Source organism: Apaloderma vittatum, unplaced genomic scaffold (genome assembly GCF_000703405.1).
Source record: "Apaloderma vittatum isolate BGI_N311 unplaced genomic scaffold, ASM70340v1 scaffold17054, whole genome shotgun sequence".
NCBI classification, from domain to species: Eukaryota; Metazoa; Chordata; class Aves; order Trogoniformes; family Trogonidae; genus Apaloderma; species Apaloderma vittatum.
This window is the reverse complement of record NW_009711139.1, coordinates 47,693-71,102: the sequence shown is the minus strand read 5'-3', so window position 1 is coordinate 71,102 and position 23,410 is coordinate 47,693. Positions and strand designations below refer to the sequence as shown.

The following is a 23,410-nucleotide window of genomic DNA, read 5'->3' as shown; positions in this document are numbered from 1 at the left end:
AAGGGAGAGAGACCATGTGCACCACAGGCCCAGCTTTGGTCCCCACCACAGCCATCCCAATACGTAACTGGAAACCTGTGTGGCTTTCATACGAGTGACAACCTCCTATGACACAGAAAACTGCAAACGCAGTATGTTCCACTCCAGAGCCCAGCCCACGCTTAGCCCTTGTCTCTACATTCTTTCCCTGCTGTTCGGTGCAGTGAGGTTCTCTGAAGGGCCCCCGAGGACAACCCTTGAGCTGCAAGTATTGCCACTCAGCCAGGGGCACACACACCAAGTGCTCCCTTCACGTCAAAGCAGTTTTTACTCTGCTATTACAGCTCAGAGGGGACTACCTCATTTCTGGGAAGTCGTGTTGCTTAAGTCACTGAAAACATTTTTGGGAAGTCAGTATTTGTGGAAAAACCGAATGGTCCTGGGAAATGAACGGCTGCCGGGATCAGATGCCACTCCATTGCTCGTACTCTCGCTGTAGTGAGGTGGCTAACCTGCTCAATCTTCAAATAGTTGGTGGCCCAGTTCTCTCAAAGGCAGCTGGTAAGGAAGTTTCCTACATGAATTTACCAAAAACCCCCTCATGCTCCAATTTTGTAAGCTTTTGTTTTTCATTTGCTGTCTCAAGCACTTGGCTGCATGAGGCAGCTTTGACTATCTGAAATATGAATCTCTCCTCCCACTGTCTTGCTACCTGGACAGTCCAGTAAGATGAGGAAGTGTAATATCCATCCTCTATTTCCTTTAAAAGGAGAGGACGAACTTGAAAATCAAGTAATTGCTAAGTCATGCCAGAAGTTTGTGACAGAGAAACTGCTGAGATCTTTCACATCTCGGCCTGGTATCTCTAACGCACAGTCCTGTCTCTCAGCTTCTATTACTTATGCTGCCACTCATGGCTTCATTTGGCATCACAAGAGTCTTCCCTTCCCTTCCCGTCTCCGTACTGTGTTTTTAAGGCACTGCAAAACAAACTAAAACCCAGCCTTCTGCTTGGAAACTTCTACAAAAGACGGAAGAACCAACTGTCTCATTGCAACAGCTTTGCTGGAGGTAAGTAAGGGCGCTTAAACAGGAAGATTTCAATGACCAGCAATCAGAAAACGTGACAGGTTTACCTTCTGGCTAACTCCAGAAAGTGGTCTCAAAATAGGCTGCAAAGGTTTTGTGACATACAAATGGATTACTGTGCTCAGCAGAGGTGATGACCAAAGTCAAAGCACTCGTGACAGACACAGAGGCTGAGCTGAGTGCTATTAGAAGACCAAGCTGATACTTCCTTAGGGCACTTCTCTTCAGACCAGCATCCAAAGTGGTGGCGGGGCCCCATACTTCTGGGACACACCTCACAGAGGCTCAGTTAAACTCACTACTGCTGGGATCACACCAATGCTGCACGTCCCAGCCCTGTGGCTCTGCAGGTAATTAAGCAAATGAATGCAATTCAATGCACAACTGACAAAAAAGATGAGCTCAATAAAATCTTAAACACTGTGTGCGTATCTCTGCAGCTATCTAGGGTGTTTTTACCAACACGAGCAAAATTCAGACACAAAGAGCCTCCCTCAGTCCCAGACAATCCAGGAAGGTCTCACAAACAGAGCTGAAACCGTGACTGAACCTGCCTCCCGCCTCTCCTGAGAATGGGCAGCCTGACCTACATTTCAAATATATCTGGGCTACAAAAGCATTTGCTCTGCTCCAGCCTGTCCTCAGCCTGCAGAGAAGGGGAGCCTGGCAGCCTTTCAGCTCAACAATCTGGTTCAGCTGTTCTGGTGCAGAATGTGATGTGTCCCCCTGCCCCCAGCAGTAGCACAAGTGTCAGGTTTGCTTTTTTCAGATCCTCTCAGCAGAGGCCGTGCTCCCTAAGCCCAGGCAGTCATTTGATACACTCGTGCTCTCAAGTCAGCTACTACCAATGTTGAGCCTTTTAAAAGGGAAAAGGCCCAAAGCACCCAGGTTTTCTTCAGAAACCGTTAATACAGAATGCATCGGATAACCAGCAGTTCCAGCCTGCAATTTCAGCTTTGAAAATGGTGAATCTTAACCCTCATTACGATCTGTTTCATGGACTAAACAGCTTGGTAGCAGGCTCAGAAGCCACCGTGCTAAACACACCCTGGGCTTTCTGAGCACTGCACTGGCCTGGCTCTCTTGACACCATCTTTGGAAGCAACCCCCTGGGCTGAAAACAGAATCACCCAACCTTTACTTATATTCCCCCTGTCCTTTGCCCGTAATAAGTCTCTGGGATATACTCACCTCCATGAGCGTCTCTTCGGGCAGCTCTGGTGCCTCAAATGTAACAGCACCTTCCAGGTTGGCGGTGATGGGATCGGCAAAAGCATAGCGGAGACTTGAGGGGCCTTCCAGAGCATCCCCACCAGCGCCCACGGCCAAGTGCCTGCCAGTGAAGGAGCCTCCAGAACTGAGAGAGCTGGAAGACCCCACTGAGAAGAAAAAAAGGCAAAGGAATTACTGAAGATGTTAACAGTAGGCCAGGTATTCCTCACCCAGCAGAGAGGACAATCCTGTAGGATCGAAGATCCTGGATCTGACAGGAGCCAGCAAGAGGTACTTTGGCAGAATACACAAGGGCTCTTGATGCAGAACATTCACTCCCCAACACAAGCTCCTTAGTAACTCTGGTAGACCAGCTTACAAGCTCGAGAATCATGGAATGGCCTAGGCTGGAAAGGCCCTTAGAGATCATCTCGTCCAACCTCCCTGTCATGGGCAGGGACGCCTCTCAACTAGATCAGGCTACTCAAGGCTCCGTCCAACTTGGCCTTGAACCCCTCCAGGGAGGGGGCAGCCACAGCATTCCTGGGCAATTTATTCCAAAGTCTTGCCACCCTCGTACTGAAGAACTTCTTCCTAAGGTCTAATCTAAATCTATTCTCCTTCAACTTAAACCCATTTCCCCTTGTCCTATCAGTAAAAAGTCCCTCCCCAGCCTTCCTGTAGGTTCCCTTCAGGTATTGGAAGGCAGCTCTTAGGTCCCCCCGAAGTCTTCTCTTTTCCAGACTGAACAGTCTCAGCTCCCGCAGCCTGTCCTCGTAGCAGAGCTGCTCCAGCCCCTGGATCACCCTTGTGGCCTCCTCTGAACATGCTCCAACAGATCTATGTCCCTCTTATGGTGGGGACACCAGAACTGGATGCAGTATTCGAGGTGGGGTCTCACAAGAGCAGAGTGACCTGCTGGCTACGCTTCTCTTGATACATCCCAGGATGTGGTTGGCCTTCTGGGCTGAGAAGATTTAATGCACCGTCCAGAATGTCTGTCATTAATGGAGACAATACAGAAGTACTCGGGTTTAGCTTTTTGTCCAAACCCATTCTGAATCTTGAATATCTTGGTTTTATCATACACCACTGGAGGTAACTTCCCCATCATGGATCAGCATGGTTTCAACCCCAGCTCCTGAGCTTTGACACTACCACTACCACTGAGTGAGCACTTCTGGTAAGTGAGGTTTTATCACAGTTTAAAACATCAATCACTTATATGCAAACCAGGAAAGCTTTCCTGCACTTCTGCTTCCCCCTCTTCACAAACAGGAGGCTGGGCAGAGAGTAAGTGACTTCAGCTGGGTCAAGACACTAACCTCAGGATTCAGGAGACTCTAAGTATGGTGCCCATCAGACAATTCCCTCACCATCATCTCTTCCCCTTCGTGACCACTGAAGCCACCAAAGCGCACATTGCATATAACAGGTGGACACTTTAAAGGAAGTTTCTGTCTCAGGGTATTCATGATACTTTCAGCACTTCCAGAGGGCTTCATATCCCGACACACTGTCACAGAGCGATATGTTCTGTCTGACAGGGGGATGCCAATACCAGCTGCGATATTCTGCTAATTCCACCAAGGAGATATTCTCCACTCTCACTGGTCTTTTGGAGGGAGATGTTTCCATTAGTTTAATTTGCTGCCCTACCCTGCCTTCAAAAGGTTCAGCACTATAATAATGCATGACTGATCCACAGGGAGGCACAGTCTCCTCCCAAAGCCCTCTCCCTGTTGGCAGCGATGCTTCAAAGTTAAGTGGATCATCAAAGGCTGGCGGAGAATTTCCAGATCATTCGGAGAGAGGAAAGGACCAACAATATGTTCCGGATACCCCATAATTCCAAGAGGCTGTTTGCAAAAATTGTTATGATGACTCACGAAAAGGCTCTGACTTTACATCTCTCAAGTGATCTTACTCATGACTTGTCCAAGCACTTGGGGTGCAGAATTTCAGCTTTGTGCATTAACTTTGTGCATTAACTATAAGGAGTTACTGCACAGACCTAACAAACAAAGCCTGTCAAGCAGCAATTGCTTTGACCGCCTTGACCTAACGCTGTGTATGTGTCGTAGGTTCGCTGCTCACCAGCCTGCTCTGCCAGGCAGCTCATCTGAGATCTCAGCAGGTCCTTCAGCATCCAAATATCAGCCTGCTAAAAACCTGTGCTTGGATCTGCTTCCAAATTGCTACTACCCCTGCAAATGCTACACAGGAAGACCGAATTCTCTATTCCTAACATTTTAGTAGCAGCTAGAGGCTGTGGCTAGGCTAGTAACCTCATTGTGCTACGAGTCTCTGCCCTACAAGAGCTTACCCTCTAAACAGGCAAAGAAAACTTTCCAGACAATCAAGGATGTGAGTGGTTTTAGTTAGGATGAAAATGCAAGCTATACCCAGGAACTGAGCCCATGTATCGCCCCATCCCAGTCAAGGGGCTTATTCACAGTTACATCCAAACCTTCCCTGTAATAAGAACAACAGAGCTGACTACACTCACATGAGGAACAGCCAAGACGAGAAGCCAAACAAGCCAAAAATGCAAGTAAGTGTCCAAATATTTTCTTAAACTGAACACAGACTCCAGCTCCCAGACACGCTATCCCAACAGGGCCAATTACTGCAGCCTCGACCGCTGGCTTCTTAAAAGAAGTATCTGTCAAGCAGGAGTGCACTGTCCATTTTCTACTTAAGCAGCTCAGAGCATAAGTGACACCGCTAAGGATTTTGCATACGGAGCCATCCTGGCCCTTTCCCAGTGGTACTCGTGCACTGAAATCGTTGGGCACGGATAGTCCCACTCATCCAAAACCCATGGGGGAAACAATCAGAACGAACCACAATATTTACATTTGTTGACCTATCAGCAACAGTGGGTCTATGAACAGCTGCAGCGTTATTCCTGAAGCAGAGAGCAATGAAGTAAAAGAAGAGTTTGCCTGTCTTTTCCAGTATTGGGAAAACCATTATCTGGCATTAGTCTCTGTGCCAGCACAAACAATTTTCAGCAATAACTGGGGTTGGCAGGAGCCAGCACGAGAATCGCAAAGGCATTTAGACCAGCTGAGCTCTGGGACTGTGCTCTGAGCAGCCCTTTGCCACCACCAGCGCTCAGCAGCCACGAATCCAATACATTGCTCTGCCCCCAGGCATTCCCACTGGAACAGGCAGGTAAGTATCGGCCCTTTACCTGAAAACATCCTGGTCCTCGTGGTCTGTGGGGGGGTGGTTCCACTGGGAGGGGATCCGACAGTAAAAATCACTGGGGATGGGCTAGCAGAGCCCCCAGCCCGGGCACCAGTGTGCAGGGTCCCTCCGTAAGCACCTGAGGGAGCTGGGGAGACAGTTGAAAGGTGCAGACTGGCATTACAGGAAAGTTACTCGGAGCACGGTGTGCCTCACCCAGCGGTTTTATGTTCCTGCAGACTCTCTCAGGAGACAGTGGTTACCAGCACAGGCCAGCACTGCCCTTGGAGGCACCACTCGAGAACACGGCAGGGCCAGGCTGGCCTGGACCACAGGACACGAGCCTGGGCAGCTTGAGCACTGCTGCAGCTGTTCTCCCCTCCTCACTTTCCAAACTGCAAGCCCAGGAAGACCCACCCTTGCAGAGCCATTCATATTTGAGCCATCTGGCAGAAAGCCCCCACTTCCACACGTTATCACATTCAGAAGGGGCCAAAAGAGGAAGCCTTGCCTACAAAAATCACACCACAAGCCAGCAGTTACACAGCACGCGTAGCCCACAGACCTCCAAGCACTCCATGGAAGAAAGCAAATATCGTCGCGCTCCTCACACACGACAGTCACCTTCTTTGCCAAAAGCCATCAGGAAAGAAGCCTCCCATTTGCAGAAGGCATGTAGGCAAACAGTTTACCCCAACCCAGGACATCCTGCCAGATCTGCCTGGCTTCCTCACCTACCTGCAATTTCCATCGGCTTCTCGTTGTTCAGGCTGTCGTTGCTGCCAGCTTCTGAGATCTGTGCCCCAAATGCTGCCTTCAGAAGCAGGTCAGTGAGCCTGCCCGTGCTCAGGGATCTGACAAGGGGACATACAGCATGATGCAGAAAGTCAAGAAGTGCAGGGTTTCAGTTAAATTTCACTCCAGTTTGTGCCATTCCTGGTCCCTGACCACTTAAACACTACGCAGCAAACAGTCTGGAGCAGAAATAAAGACTCTTCCTCTCTCAGCAGAGCATCTAAGTACATCCTGTTACTTGTAGGAAGCATTCAAGTATCGTGACTAACTGCTAGTACTGACTACAGCGTTACTACTGACAGTGTAATTTTTCTTTGATGGAAGCTAGGGAAATTAGTCTCAGAGGACTCCTTCAGACCACTGGGAAAAGCTGCAGCCCGCAGAGAGGCACATAAGAAAAACTTAACACTAGCACTTGAGTAACTTTGTATCCTGCAATGATCATGACAGTCAGCTCGTGGCTTTCAAAGAGGTCTCTGAAGACCCGTGTCCACTGTTCGATGGACAAGGAAAACCTGTAACACCCTCTCGTCCAACCGCCCCGAGCTCCACAAAGAGCACAGCGCACTTCTGCAGAGCTGCAGGCAGCCTGCTCTGATAGCAACAACCTGATAAACCCCCACTTGATAAACCCTGGACACTAAACACTGTGAAGCTAGAGACAATCTTCCATTTTATAAAACCTAGGCCACGGCTTGTCCCTGTAGAGGAATACTTTAAAAATGTGCATCCTATCTGCTTGCAATCCCAGGGTGCTTGCAGATAACAACAGAATGTTTCCAAGATGCTACATTACAACCTCAACATTAGCTGGGCTTTCTAACTTTCCCCATCCACCCTGTATTAGGGAATAAAGCACCACTGTATGAAGCAGACGGTAACTCACCTGCCCTTGATCTCTTCCACAGGCCTCAATCCCAAGCCAGTTTGCTGGCAGTGAAAATGACCCATGTCCTTCAGATCTGGCAAGGTCTTGTTGCGTGTGGGAGTCATCATGACCCCCTGATGGGCCAAGAGGGTGAGGAGATTCTGGGAACTGGGTGTTTTGGGAAACTCAAATGGGGACACAGCCTAAGAAGAACAGGAAAAAAAAAACCAAAACCCACAACTCCGTTTTTAAAACAAAGGAGGAAGGTTCCCCTCACCCCCACATTTATTTATCAAGTTTACACTGTATGCTTAACAACCTGCCTGAAATAAAGAAGCAGAAACCTCACCCCAAGCAATTTCTTGTCTCCAACCCCAGAAAGGCGAAAACGAAAGGACAACAAACTGCTGAAAATTTGTAGCAGCTTAACACAGGCAGAGAAAACGCTGTCACGGTGCCAGCTTTGCATGAGACACCAGGGCTGTCACCTGCTCCCCCGTCTGCCGTCTCTGCTGGGGATTCCAACTGGACACAGACCTGCATCACAAGTCGAGTTGCCGTGTCCAGACCAGCCCAGACCCCGCAGCTCTTCTGCCTTAAGCTGAGCAGCTTCTTTTTATCGCCTGTTTAAAACCCTGGACTCTGCTCTGATGTTGAATGTTGCTGCCAGGTGAGAGCTGTCCACTAAGAACTAGGACACTCCCCCGTTTCACACAGATCACTAAACAGCCCTTGAAGAAAAGCGAACAAGCGGTGACAAACCCAGGTCAGAGTTATCTGAGCAACCAGGGGCTCGCCCAAAAAGAAACTCAAACGCAGACTCCTCGACGTACCTTTGTAGGGGAGCCCACTATAGTTGGCAAAGGGCTTCTCTGCATGAACTCCGACAGCTTTGGTGAGGATCTGAGCTGCCGACAGTGCTGCAGGCCATGGATCTGCAGAGGCTGGCTGACTGGGGTATGACCGAAGTGAGCAACGAGAGGATCAGAGCAGATCTGACAGGTTGGGAGCACTGTGCAGCCGGGAGCCCATCCCTCGAGGAGAGTGTTCGGGCGCTGAGGAACCTGGAGGGCCCAGAGTGACAAACCGCATCATTTTCCAGTTCTAACACAAAAAGCCAGCCCAATCCCAGGATTCACTGCTCAAACATCTACAGATGAAAACTTTCAGCAGGTGGCTAAGGATGGCGCTCTGATCAGCGCCGCACAACTACTAGGACCGATCGGGTTTTGACTCGACAGGGGGAAGAGATAAGTACAACTGGTAAATGAAACTGGAGCTTCCTTCCTGCACTGAAGCCCTTACAGAGAAAGGGATGCTGATTGTCAGAGCTCAGCAGCAAGGAAATTGCACATCAAGCAGGCCTCTTGGCAGGGGGGTGCTGGGAGTTTTGAGATCTTTTCCTTCACTCAATCCATTGACTACAAAGTTCCAAATGTGAGTTTTAGTGAACAAGGTCTGTCAGCCCTGGAAGACACGGTCTGACAGGTTATGAATGGATCAACTCCAGCTCCTACTAGCACACAGAAATCTTGGCTGGCAAAACATCAAGAGAAGCTGCTGAATGAACATACCCAGCCTTAAATGCCCTGAGATTTCAGTTCTGGCCTTATCCACAGGAATAACGATGGAAGGTAAGGATCAACTCACCAGCAACAGGAATCCGGCTTCTCAGTTCTGCTCCAAGAGAGGAGGGGATAACAGTCTGGCTGGGCTGCTCTGGGATTGTTCCAACTTTGAGGGAACACAATTTAAAAAAGCATATTCAGTACTGAGTTTCCACAGGCAATCACAACACTACGCACCACCTGTTTTACAGAAAGATGCTAGTTATCTCCGCCGTCTTCTCAGCCCTAGCTTCTGTCTGGGATTAGTCCAGCAAGTTTTAGTCTGACTTTGCAGTGACATAATTCAGAGGAATAGAATATGAATATTCTGCATTTCCCCACCAGCAGTGACTAATAAATATAGGATTGGAGACACTAGGAATACAGAATAACTAGTTACATCAGAGTCTTTATAGAGAACATTATTTTCTTTACAGAAAACATCAGTCTTCTCTGTCAGTTTTCGATCAGTTTTGCATCAGTTGCACACTAGGGTTTTTCTTATCCCTTTCCACTTGAATTGCTTGTTATCATCTGGATTAGGCTACCAGATACTCAAGACAGTTACTTTTCAGTTTGAACAGTGAAGTTCAAGCCCTTTCAAAGCCAGTCAGAACTTTCCTCTGACAACAACTGGCTTACATTTTTCCTCAACCCAGACTGAGCCAGTAAAATGATACTCACGGAAGCCTCTTCAGAGGGCAGTAAAATGTTTGACGCAGACACCAAAACAAAGCTTGCCTCTCCTGGGGCTAAGGGCTATTTTTTCCTCTCTGTTTTATTGAGGTCAAAATATTTATCAAATATCTATTGAGAAGAGCCACAGCAGAACACAACAATCTCAACTCCCTATTACCTGGCAGCTACCTCCTGGTCATCAGCTGCCTCCCCGCAGGCAAGATGCACATGATTTTATCAGGGCAGCAACACATCAGCGGACAGCTTACCTTGCAGTGATGGCGTAAACGGCTTGGCACCGCCGAAGGAGAGCTTTCTGGAGCTGGGCACGGATCCATGCTCTCCAGAAAAAGGAGGGGAAGCACCAGTTTTAGGAAAACCAAGAGGACTCGTACTGCTAGACCTCCGGACCGTACCAGACCTTAGAGGAAACAACAGCAGCACATGCATCACTCCATGTGCCAGTAAAGAAGAGTGAAGAGAACAGTATCACCAGACACTCACGCACATCTGGCTACTTCCCCAGAAGCAGAGCTCCACAGCTGGTTACCCTGGATCAAAATCCAGCTGTTCTAGGACTACACCAATACACATTAAGATGATAATCCTTGTTCTCTAGAGCTTCAATCCAAACACAATTTTACAAAACAGATTAAAAAAGAAAAGACTGACATTAGCTCAGCTGTAAGCAGGAAAGCCTGTCATTTTCCAGAAGTCACTTTTAGATGCTTTCAGGTATCTATGTCAATCCTGAACAAGGCAGAGTTAGGCAGAAAGCTCCATATAGTGCAGAGACAAGCTGTGCCAAAGGCACCCTCTGCCACGCAGCTCTGATTCAAATCAAAATCTACAGAGCAAAACAGGTGGTCAGATTTGAAACAGTTCAGTACTACCCAGAGGAATTTCTTTTTGGGCTGGACAGACTGGGCTCCAAACTCCTTTCACTCCTTGTGAAGCCTCACCTTAGGCAGTTACAATTAATTTGCACAGTCCACACACACACACAAGAACCTCGAGCGCTACCCAGCTGCTCCAAACTCCTTTCACTCCTTGTGAAGCCTCACCTTAGGCAGTTACAATTAATTTGCACAGTCCACACACACACAAGAACCTCGAGCGTTACCCAGCTGCTAAAATGAAGCAAAAGTGGAAAGGAGACTCATGGGAAAGTGAGTACAGCTACACCATCAGTCCAGAGAGAGGAGAAAGTGAGTACAGCTACACCATCAGTCCAGAAAGGGGATTATTATACATTAATTAATCATTTCTCACTATTTCAACGCCTTCACCACTCACTGAGAACACACAACCTAAGCTCCATTTACTGAAAGGCCATTCTACCTCAGCAGGCTCCTTCACAGAGACTCCCATTCCATTCCTCCTGAGAAAACAGTCTTTTCACCAAAACCTTCACTCTACTCTCAGTCTGGAAACGTTTTTGCCCTTGTTAAAAAGTACTCTAGTCTCAGCCAGTAGGTGGTTTTCTGGACAGGAATCAATGCACATGTTGGGGAAGAAAAAAAAAAACAACCCCAAAACACCAAACCCAGTGTTCAAGCCATCAAAAGACATTATCACCACGGTATCCTGCCTCCTCTCGCAGTGATGCAGGATAAAGCTATCCATATGTACCTGAACAGAAGGAACGAAAGGCTGCAGGTTTCAGCAGCGCAAGCAGGGCTAGCTACATTACCCAGCAACGGCAAAGTTATCCTGATGAAGTGTCAGTACATCTATTCAACAACACCACTACGTGTGTGTGTTTCAGAAAAAAAATTAAGTATATATATAATTTCAGTAGTTGAGATATAAAAATTCGATTCACCACACCCCTGCTCCCCTTCCAATGCGTTACTACATTTCTCAGTGAAATGAATCTATGCTATATTCATGTGCTTAGGAAAAAGAAGAAATCCTTTAAAATTTTAGCCTAAAAATCACTTCAGATTCAGAGGTCTAACGCTCATTAAGTGCCTGACCCTGAAGCAAATACACAACAAGGAAATGGACACCTGGAAAGGTGAAAAGATACCCAGACATGCAGTGGCAGGAAATATTGCTCCCCCATGTTTTTAACTCTCCAGAATGTGAGCCATCCAGAAGGCTGACTATTATCCATGGGGATCTTGTAGAAGAAAATCCCAGCTGGTCGCCACTGCCAAAAGATGTGGAATGTCAAATTCCACCCCAAGAGACATGGGATAAGCAAACAAGCAGGTGAGCAGGCCAGGTGATGTGGCCAGAAGCGTGCACACGTAATTGCCACCTCAACAAGCAATGGATCTACCCACAGGCCTGACACAGGCACACTCCAGCCAGTCAGAAACAAGTGTACGTCAAGGTCTGCAGTCAAGTGACCTGTCAAACATGACAAGGCACTCGGCTGGAAGGGCCGCCTTGATACACCTGATGGAAAAACGGGATCACACACTTCCATTCCTGAAGGGTGTCTCCTGAATCTGCTGATTAGAGGAAGTGATGGTGAGAGATAAATATGGCTTCCTGGGGCAGAAAAACATGACGCCAGAGATTCTGAGGAGATGCTAAAAGCAGAGCATGAATCATCCTGATTGTGTCCATTCCTCGAGTTCCTCTGCAGGGACGATGCTAATCTCATCATTACACAGGGGTGACTAGAAGCAGCAAAACATGACGGTTTGATCCCTGCCCGGTAGCTGCAGGCTCTGAAGTTGAACTGAGCAGTCCGTCACCAGGCTTTGGGTAGCCCACCTGCAACCTCTGCACCTTCTCCAGAGCTCTCACACTTCACATGTCACACGGATAGCCAGGACTCTTTTCTGAGTTCCAACCCTAACAGGGGCCACAAGTTTTTCTGTAAACAACATAAGGCACGTAGGAAACAGGAAGGAGCTTATCACAAAACCTGCCACACGCTCGAAGAAGTGAACATAAAATAGTGCTAAAGTAACACTGCCACAGAAGAACCCATCTGCTGATCTTTGATTAGTATCAACATATTACGTCTCTGCTTCTGGGTCCACTTTGAATAAGCCTTATCCTGAATTAGGCTGGCTGATGCCCAGTCTTAGGCTGACATAGGTATTACCCTACCTCTGAAAGCCAAACTTACACTAATCCAGATACCAAAGCAACTCATCCAAAAAAAGACACATCACCTCACAGCCACTTCTGTTTGAATGTCCCTGCTGTACCAACTCTTGAAGATCCTGTAGGACTCTCCTTCCAACCAGTCTACAACCTGGGCTGCCACAGCCCAGATTTCAGCTGGCAAGAGCCAGAAATTATACGTGAGAAGGGACAGAAGCCCTGTGTGGCTTGGCTGGAGAAGGCATTACCACCGAGCTGAGCAGGGCAGCTGTGTGGGACTGGCATCCGGGTCTTCCTGACAGCTTTCAGAAAACATGCTCTGCCTCAAAGGCATAAATCGCTCGTGGTTTAATCAGTCCTGGCTGCGTAACCACATTAATATGCAACGCATGTAAGACACATCATCCATGGGGTGACTGGCTACAGGAACCAATTAAGGTAAAGTCAGGGAAGTTTTGCAGCCTCATCCATTGTAGTTGTTCATCTCAACTTTTGCCTTTCTTAAAGGCATCTGCTTGGATGCCCAAACAACAGCTGACACGAGGAAAGCTATCAGACTCAAAGGGGATCAGCCTATATTAAAAACCAACGGGAGCTCACACACACGCACACAGATAAAACTCAGCAGTACCTGGTAACTAACAATTCTCAACATCACTACAAACATGCCCAGAACTACACTACCATGTAACACAGCAAGGAGGAGAGCCCACCACACAACGGAAATTTTTAGAAGTACAGAGAATAAACTCTGAAACAGTGTTTTACAACCCTCAAGCTGTAATAAAGGAGCCCTCACAGGGATGCTGCCCCTCCCTCCCAGCCCCAGCACTCACCGTGGAGAGGAGTACTGATGGGGAGACTGCAGGTTCTGCTCGATCCGCCGGTAGTTATGAATTTGCGTCGGCACCGGAATGGGCACGGAGTGTCCGTACTTGCTGCTAGAAAACTGACCTGGCCGGCTGTTGAAAGGAGACACACAAAGAAAGCCTCTTGTAAGGGGTGGGCCTTCAGCCAGGTAATTAGAGGTTTTATCTTCGTAAAGCAACTGTACACAGGGAGCGTCCCGGGTTGTGGGTTCACGCCGGGAGGCAGCTCAAAGTTGTATCAAAGGGAAACGGCACCACACGTCTCCTCAAAACAAGCACCTTTCTTCCAGCATGATTCCCACCCGCAGACTGAGGTTAAAACATCCACCCAAGCACACCACTCCCTCCAGGAAAACTGAACCCTGCTATTTCAGGCCACAACCGGCCTAGTTTCCACCAGCTCAGATCCCCAGCCAAGGAGCCCATCGCTGAACAGGGGCTAAACACTCGTGGCTCACAAAGGACACCGGCACAGACCTGGCTGCCAAGAGCTACTTGTGATTCACACAGAGGCACCGCTGCAGCCACAGCACCTCCGTGAAAGCCTCAGCGCGCCACAGAGACAACACAGACTTGGGGTGTATATCAGAGTATTCACAAGTTAAAGATAGAATGAAGAAGGCAACTTGGGAGAGAATAAATCTGGGGGACAGGACCCAGTATCTATATACTCATCAAGGCCAGTTGGAAAGTCACACACACGAGAATGGGACAGGCTCGTTCTGCAAACTTCAGACTTCTTTCTAGTTCCACCCAAGCAGGTTAACGAGCTCACATCTGCTATCTCTTCCCCCAGGTGACAGTTTCCCCTGTACACCACGCTGAACACAAACCATGCCCCACAAAACCCACGCAAGCACCACATTTAACTAAGTAGCTGCCTAAAGTCTTTTCCCAAAGGCTCCAGAATTCTAGGATTAATTGCCATGGCGATGCTATTTACAACTGCTAACACCAACTGCAGGGATGTTGCACAATCACAGAAAGATCTTATGGGTAATGAAGGCCAGTCTTCCTTGTTGTCATTTGAGGACACACACCTGGGTCTGCCCCTGAGAAGCAGGAAGCATCACTTCTGCGCGTCTAACACTCAGAGTGGAAGTGGTTTACATAAGACGAAAGGAGGCATTTATTTCAGCAAGAATGTACTTGGGTGCACAGGCGAAGAAAGAAGAGTTTGTGACTTATTCGGCTGTTCAAAGCAGCCCATTACCATAATTTCTTTTTTGGGGGAAGGTCAGTAGTACGCTGTGGTTTACAGTGACAGTGTTGTACAAAACTGACTCGCAGGAATGTATCTGCACATCTCCACACTGCACAAGGAGATGCTCTTCCGTCACAAGAAAGCCAAATAACTGGAAGAGATCTTTCATAAAGACAAAAAAGTGATTCCAATTTCTTCATTCCTCTCTCAACAGGTTTACTAATTTTTTATATTTATATTTATATTTATATTTTATATTCTTCCTTGTGTGCTCCCATTTCTTCCACCAAGGGAACTGACTCAATCTGATGCTTGTCTCTAAAACGCAGCACGGAAGCCTTGATTGTTCACTGATGTACAATAAAACAAAAGCACTCAAAGTTTGTGACTGCTCAGCAGAAAGGTGAGGCTTTGGTGTCTCTGCCTTCCATCAGGGTAAGACATGGTGATAAGACAGAGCAAACAGAATTTTAACCAAGAAATCTGAGGGTTCACATCAAACTTGGTACAATTCCTGACTTTCAACATAGACTTCAAATGCTATCTTTTCCATCTGGTCAAAATCCTTTGGAGGAAAAAGTGTTCTTGGGTGAAACAATCCTCCCTTTCCCCAAGAGTTGTATCAAGACCCTATAGAATCCAGGTTTCTCCACAAGGTACAAGTTGCAGAAGAAAGAAGCCAAATGAGGTGACATATACCAAACCTGCTAATTCACCTCTTGACCATAAATTTGCAAAGACCAAGAGATAAAGCTGGAAGGGGGAGTTTAATTACTTGGCAGTAATTAAAAGTTCTTTGAAAATGCTATTAAATCCATTGCTGTGGGATACATCCAAGGAAGTACCTTTCAGACTTACGAAGCACTTTCAAGAGAGGTTTTAAAAAAAATATTAAAAAATTAGCTATCAGCGTATTTTAATTCTGCTTAGTCCTTACTTTCTCAGTTAAGAACAAGAAGAGCTGCTCCAGAGCGCACCACGCCATCCTGAGGAAAACCCAGGGCTGGTCACTCTAAAACAGTCTTTGCTTTCTGTCCTAGTTGGACTGTATCCAGCACTGCTCGCTAGCCTAGAGCCACACAAGAAAGGCAGAACTCCTGTCGTGAGTGAGCAGTGACACAGGGAGACAAAACGAGGAGTCCTCTGCGCCAGGGAAGCCAAGTGCCGAACCGCCAGGCCTCACAGCATCCGCAGGGAAGGGCACTGAAACCCGTGTCCATAGTGAGGGCACACTTGGGTGGCACCTGTTCAAAACTGTCAGGGGACAGATTTATCGCACTTTACACTCTGGATTTGAAGTGACTGCTCCAGGTTCTCATTGTTTATGCCTTATTCCTCAGTCCAGACAAGGTAGGAAATAACTTTTCAGTGTTTCCTCAAAGAGAAAAAAGCAAGAAGTAGCACCAGAGCGTTCAGCATCTGCCTCCCAGAAGTTGCTGGGAATGAGAAGGAAAGACAGCGAGAGCAGAACCATGTTCAGACCACAAGAAGCCAGTTTGGTGAAGACAGCAGTGAACAGGGAAAAGAATGCAGTGTTTGTAGTCAGCTTCCGTGAACGTCCGCTCACTGCTGTCCAGAAACAAGGCCAAATCCTTTAACAAAGACTGATCCCCAGAATGCAGAGGAATCAGTTAAGGAATAAGCTGTTAAAAAGCTTAGCAGGCGATGGCATAAGAAGCCTCATGCAATTAAACTCCACACTGTGGTACGTGCTTGCCAATTAATCTGATCACGTCAGCGATTCTTTGAGCTATATTCCTCTCCCTCAAATTTGTTATGCTTCGAGGCTACGTTTTGTCATTTGCTGGACTCTGTTTATGTGACCAGTGTATTCAACACTTAGCCTGGGACTACGTTTTCTGCTTAAGATTTTAGCGTCACCCATCTCTCAAGTGTGAATCCCCTGTGAACTGTCCTTCCCCAACAGCTGCCCTATTGACAGAGCAGAAGATGAAAGCTGTCCTGCTTCCCCAGCAGGCATAAAAGAGATGGGAAGCAACACCACCAGCTCCCTGCAAGCTAAGCACATACCCTCAAGCTTCAAGCTCTAGAGTCAATGGGATCGCCTTCCACAGACCATTAACATCTTCTCAACATAAAAATATGTCTGGAGGCACTGGCAGCGCTGGGCAGCTGGTGCTCTTGTGTGGGCAGCTGTCACCTGTAACATTTCTGAACGGCAAAGCTGAGTTTATAGCAACTAGTTTAGCTGGAACTAAACCTATGACCACGCCTGTCTGCACTTGTTACTCGTGCTCCTGCAGCCTCCGTTACTGAACAAGGCCCACGCAGCAGCACTGCTTTATGCAGACCGGTGCAATGAGCCATTTGGAGCTTCAAGCAAATAGCAAACAACTAAGCAGTCTCAGATCTGTCCTTCAACAGCAAGGAGAGATGAGCAACACTCCCTCACATTTGCCCTCCTATCCCCCCTCCTGTGTTTCAAGCCAATAGCAGTTTCATCTTTGGCTGAAGTGTTTTACGTTAATCCACTGCAGGAATTCAGAAGGAAGAATCTTCAGCTGGAATACTCGCCACCTCTCCCAGTGAAGTGTATTTACTTTCTGCTTGAGAATAATCCCTGGCCCCTCAGGGTTAATTCCAGCCCTGCTGAATTCTCTCCTGTCCCCTTTCTGAGGGCCAGAAGAGGGAGGGACAGGCTCTACTGTAGTTGGGACTGATCACTGTCCAAGCCTGGGGAGTTTCCCCTGGGTGTTTCTTGTTACCCTTTAATTAAAGCAAAGATGTGGATCTTGCTCAGCACGCCAACATCTGTAAAAATCCCCTCTCGGAAGCCAATGGCTCTTCAATTAATCAACGTTTCACAGTTACTACTGAGCAGTCTGTTTACCTGGACGGGCTGGGAGAACTGCTGTATGGGGGTGAAGGAGATGGTGTCCTTCCCTGGCTTTCCAGGCCTGCTGAAGTCAACAGAGAACTCCTGTAGAATGACAGAAAGAATCCAGCTGTTAAAGCCCAGGAACCAACCCTGTTCCCCCCCATAAAGCACAGCAAGAGAGCTGTGCCTGCCCAGCACCCCCTGAGGACTGCCACGCTACCCCACGTACACTCCGGTACTCAGGTGCCACATGATCGACCTGAAAATCGTCACAACCAGGCAGGTGACAGCCATGCCTGAAACAAAAGTTAACTCAGCAACATCCTCCCTCCTGTTGCCCAGAACCCAGAAGCCCCCATTGCCCAGTGGCTCAACGATTTCAGTTGCCCTGGTGGTCTTACCCGCTGTACATCAGGCTGTCTTGGATCGGTTTCCCTCCTGCAGCCTCAGCAGTTAAATCACCTGAGGAACAAGGAACTGCAGAAACAGATTAATTTGAGATAATTTTCCTACAAATCTTTATATGCTGAGATTTTGGGTAGAATTTCCTGCTCCTCCAAGGAGAAGCTGCTTCTGAAGTTAGATTTTTCTTGCCAAATACACATGGGCTGAAGCGGATGTGGACACTGCTGATCCCTACACCCTGAAGTTCTGGACAACTGGGCCTGAAAGGAAGTCCTTTTGGAAGGGAGTCAAAATCTGACAGAATCGTTTGGAGCAACAGGTATATGCCCATTTGGTGCAAGCACCTAGCTGCTGTGGAAAAAGACAGTGGTGCATGTTGCACGTGGGCCTTTGAAACATCCGTGTCCTAAATGGCAAAATTCCAGGGCAGCCAAATGAGCTGGTGGCTGGATACACAACGTAGGGAAGTTTGTGCCTTTGCCAAAAACGTCTGAACACTGCAAACACGACTAGCACAAGACAACTGTATACTGGTCCCATTGCTTTTCCCAGGAAAAATACAAGCATCACTGAGCTCTTCCTATCCTAAGGACTGCAGAGCAGAGACCTCTCACAGATTCCAGTGCCACCCCTCCAAATTCCTGTTTTAATACAAGTTGTGCAACTTTGAAAGGAGGAATCCTAGCATTTATCACCAATTTCCAGCTCAGCAAAGCATCATACACATGGTCAAGGTTGAAGAGTATCCTTCTGCTGCTCAAGTATGGACTTGTGCATTGACATATAGAGGCATGCGGCTTACGAGGGCCCCGGCCTCTAAGTACATATATCTTCTCAAGAATTATCCTATCAAAAGCATAAACACACAGAGGAACTACAGTGAAGTTCAAAATATCTGAAAGAAAGTCCAACATCTTGTAGCTTTTCTCAGGGATTTTATCAAGTGTAAAATACAGCTTGCTGGCTGAAATCCTGTCTTGGACCGGGACGCTGAGTGAGACTGACGACAGGGTGACATGAGAATGGCTTCTGCGAAAGACATTTCCCTTTGAGCCTACTCATCTTCTTCTCCAGTTGGATTTCCAGGTTCAATCTCTTTATTGAGGACCCTGAGCAATCTTTACTTTTAAATCCTATGCTTCAAGATAATTACAAAATATCCTATGAAACTAGTAAGCGAGATGCCTCTTCCAGCTTGAAAACAAAAAAAATTCCTGCTATTCAGTCAAAATAGACATGTTTCATCACTCTCAACTTTATAGTAACTATTCTTAACATCCACAGCCCCTTCTGCTTAGAATGTCTCCATTTGGAGAAACCACCTTACTTGAGAACTGTGCTGGGACCATAATGAAGTCATCTGTGTCACAGGATGAATTCTTACTGCTGCTTCCAGCAGAGTCCTTAGATCCATGCAGAAAGCCGGGCGAATCCTGGGTAGGAGATGCCAGCGCCTTCTCCTGCAGCTGCTGCTGCATCTCTCCAAGGGACTGCTAATTCAAGAAGAAAACAATCACCGGCTTCAGCAGAGCTACTTCATCATTCTGCTTGATCCTTTAAAGTGAGCTGTACAAGGCTACAAACAACATTTTGCTGATAAACCAGGGCTGACAGTTTGCCCGAAGCAGCTGTTTAGTTTACTGAAAAGGAACAGCCTTTTATGTCCATGTCAGAACAGCGCATCTTTTGTTACACAAATCATACTACCAGCATTTCTGATGCTCCCCAGATAAAAAAAATTCACTTCAGATATTGCATCCTTCTGCTAACGCTTTCTAGATCAACCACACATTTTCTACCAACTCAATTTAGTACGGCTGTGACACAGAGAAGAGCTTCAGAGATAGTTTTGGTTGTTATTCTGAGTTATGGTGGGGTTTTTTCTTTTGTTCTTAAACATTAAATACCCAGTTTCTACTCGTGTTTTTGCACTAAGCAGCACTTAGGAACGTGCACCTAAATGTCTCTGCACTTTCAGGAATGCTGGTAAGGAGTTAAAGGAAGGCCTGAAGGACACTAAGCATTCAATAAATGAACCTCCCAGGTATCAGAGGCAGGGCAGATCCTAAAAAGTCCCATTTTTCTGCTTCCTTCAGCCAAACAATGAATAGTCCCACAGTCCTCATTCTTTGCAGATAGCTAGAGGAAACTGGATGGTTTAAGAAAGCTCTATTAGAGCTGAACTGCCCACGGAGTAGATGACAGTCTTTATAACCTAATGCATTTTTAGGCTGAGAAGGACTTAAAGCAGCCTTCACTCGGGCCCTTGCTCACCCGCCAAAGACTCTCGTGCTGTACCAGCAGGGACTCTCTCTCACTGTACGTGCAGCACACACAAGCAGAAGGAATTCTCCAGCTGTCAAAGTCATCTCTTTTCCATCCAACCCGCCGACTTGGCATCTTGCACATGCTCAGCCAGCACACCTCCATCAGCAAAACTTCAAAATGCAGAGTGGGACCAGCGCAGTACACTTCTACCGTGGGACCCCTTCCCAGCCCGGCAGCAAGCCTGGGCCATCCCCAAGGTGCCCAAACCAGAAAAGCTCAGAGGAGAGAGTCTACCTTTCAGACCATCTACCCACTCCTGCAGTGCTACAGTCAGGAGGGTCTCAGCCTGCTTAGGGCTGCAGCAGGGCACACAGTTACGTGACACTGAGAGAAGAGCAGACTTCTCCTCTCTGTCCAGTCCACATCACGAGCATCTATATCAACTTCTGACAGTCTTTCTCAGCATTTCCCACATCACGTTAAGACATCTTGGCCCAAGGAAACTCACAGAACAATGCAAGAAAGCCGTAATGCCAGGGAGGAAAGAATTCAATCCTTCTCCTGCCCATCACTCCTGCGTTCAAAGTCAGGAGGCAGTTGCTTTCACCAAGAGCCTCCAAAACCAAGCTTTCAGTTCAGCGAGCTGGAGGAATCTCACTTTCCCAGTCAGTTAATATCCTGCCCTCCAGAAAAGTTTTCATCATCTCAAGTAACCAGAGAGAAAACTCATCAGCTCAGATGATCTCTCCCAAGACCACCGGACTGTGGCAGGTCTGGTCTGAGCAAACAGTTTTGCTGAATGTCCCTCTGTGCCTGGGAACACTGGTCAGAGAGGAGGGACACTTCACAAAGGAAGGTCAATATGCTGTTAAACTGCAGAGACTTTGCTTGAAAACAGAATTCACAGCCAAGTAAGCAGTGCTCTATCCTGAATTAGTGACTGCTTTCTCGTTCCTAGGAGCTTTGCACCTCTGCCAAGACGAGCTAGTGTCATTAATACTAACTTCTTCCAAAAAGGCTCTTCATATAATAGGCAACAGCAAACTGAAATATTTCTTATGGAGAGAAAGTTAACCTTCAGGATCCAAACTCTAAACAAACTGAAGAAGACCGTGAACCAAACCCAGGCAGAACTGGAGTGTTCAGTGACTTGCACCAGACAACAGCAAAAGTAGAAACTTCATTTCAAAGAAGCGAGCAGGGAGACTGTTACTATTACCACAAGCAGTGTATCCTCCGGGCTATACTTACAGGAGGTGATGCCAGGTGGGAAGTAGAAGAGCTGCTGGAGGAACTACCGGAGCCTGAACTGGGATAAGAAGGCATTGGCACGGAAGCAGCTAAAACCAGCAGAAGATGGAAAAACAAAAGAAGTTGTCAAACTAAGATCAATCAACAATAAAAGGTCCTTCCCACTTTCTCCCATCAGGTGTATGTCATGTACCATCATTTATCTCATGTATCAGATGTGGCAAACTAAAGGAGAGCAAGAGAAGAATTAGCATTCTGTTCACTTGTGTGATTCAGAGCCATCCACTCCTCCATACACCATTTCACAGTTCCAGCTCTTGGGGTGGAAGGTCTCAGACGCACACCCGAGAGCTGACCTGCACAGAGGGCAGGACGGTTCCAGCCCTACAGAGCCTCCTCAGCATTTTTACAAATGGAGGGAAAGACAAATGGGAAAGTGGACCGAGTTACGTGCGTCAGGGGCAGGGGTTACAAGGTGGACCATACCCTCACAGGTCTTTCCTCATCACACCTTGTGGCTTTAGCTCACATACACCAAACGCTGGGAGGTCTGTGCTAAGTTAAACACAAGCCCTATGTGCTTGCTGCCCAAACAGGCACTTGGAGATCCCAAGCCACATGCTAAAACAAACAACAAACCCAACAGACCAACCCACAGAATCCATCATTCCACAAGGAAATAGTTCTTTGCTTCCTATAACTCAACACCTTTTCCCTCAATCACTTCTGCAAGTTAAAGATGCTTTGCTTATTTTGTACAGACGCTGTTCCACGGCACAGGCTATTCTTCCATCCCTTCCTTTTATATTTAATTGTTCAATACCAGAACTGCCTGGTTTATTCACTCTTGAACTGGCTTTGGTAACTCTCACAGAGGCATAAAGCTCACATTGAAAGGACTAGTTAGCATTGACCTTTAGGCAGAAACGATGATTAAGGCATCACAGGAGAAAAGCGTATTTAACTTCAATGACTTATGCAGGTGAGGTTCAGCAAATAACACAGAAGAGCTCAGGTCAGCTAGGGAGGCAGACAAGTCAAAAGTACCACCAGCTCTTTAAAGTACTTTGAAGTATTTAGTTGAAATTCCCCAGTCCACCTGCACAAGACTGAACAGCGCAAAAGCTTCAGGAGAGTCCCCACATCCTCACTTCCAGGCAGCTTTTTTCAGATTTTACTCTGTAACTATTTTGGTATTTAAATGACTTAAGACAGAGATCACAAGTAAGGCTTAAGTGAGGAGAGGAACACTTTGCTTCTCTTCCATTGTGCTGGCAGAGAATTAGCACCTCGTATCAGATTCCTACCATTACAGGATCCGTGCTAATGACTCCACACTTAATACAAGGAAGGTCAATAACACCTACAAGAAGAATGTTTCTGCACCCTCTGTCATTAATTACATCGCAAAGTACAAAGTAGAAAAATAAAAGTAAATATCTCAGCAATTAACTGTTGAAACAGTGTTCTAATGATAAAAGAATAGAAAAATATGCCTTTTAATAAAATGCTTTAAGGAGCCTTTCCATGTAGCGTTTCAGAGAAGGTTACAGGATGACTGGACCAGTGTTTCCTAGCACAGAGAGAACACTCATTTACATGCTGAATTTCTCAGTTTGACAGAGATCCAAAAACAGGAAAAGGAAGCCGAAGAAACACAGACTTAAAATACACAATTTAACATAAGCAATCAATGACTGTAACAGTTTAACCCGGGTCAGAATGATCTCTCCACCTTTTGCTAACATTAACGAAATGTTACGCTGTACTGCAGACAGGGATTGATTCGGCAGTGCCGGGCTCGCGCGGGAGGAAGCCCCAGCGGGACGACACGCGCACGAGCGGACGCTTTCCCTCCCATGTTGGACCACACTGCAGATGCTCGCTCTGCCAGTGCCTTGTCCATAATGAAATTTATCTTCCCAAAGCTTTGTCAGAGGCTACATTAGCCTCTGCATCTATTCTACCCTTGACAGACTGTGCTGTTAACACACGCTGTCCTGCCTCCTGTAAAGGAGCTGGGACCAAGGGACCCTCATGCTGGGCAACAATTCACCCCCCGTACAGACAAACTGTCCTATT

General features: G+C 47.1%; 1 protein-coding gene across 1 annotated transcript in view; it reads right to left on the bottom strand.

Moving 5' to 3' along the window:
- The window catches only part of ULK1 (unc-51 like autophagy activating kinase 1), a 76,196-nt gene that overhangs the window by 5,157 nt on the left and 47,629 nt on the right, over positions 1–23,410 (bottom strand). The window contains 13 exon segments of the mRNA XM_009867557.1: positions 2,260–2,447; positions 5,480–5,623; positions 6,214–6,329; positions 7,157–7,341; positions 7,972–8,128; positions 8,130–8,202; positions 8,789–8,872; positions 9,693–9,844; positions 13,329–13,454; positions 17,417–17,506; positions 17,806–17,866; positions 19,137–19,302; positions 21,329–21,417. Of these exon segments, the coding sequence (XP_009865859.1) occupies positions 2,260–2,447; positions 5,480–5,623; positions 6,214–6,329; positions 7,157–7,341; positions 7,972–8,128; positions 8,130–8,202; positions 8,789–8,872; positions 9,693–9,844; positions 13,329–13,454; positions 17,417–17,506; positions 17,806–17,866; positions 19,137–19,302; positions 21,329–21,417 (1,631 nt within the window).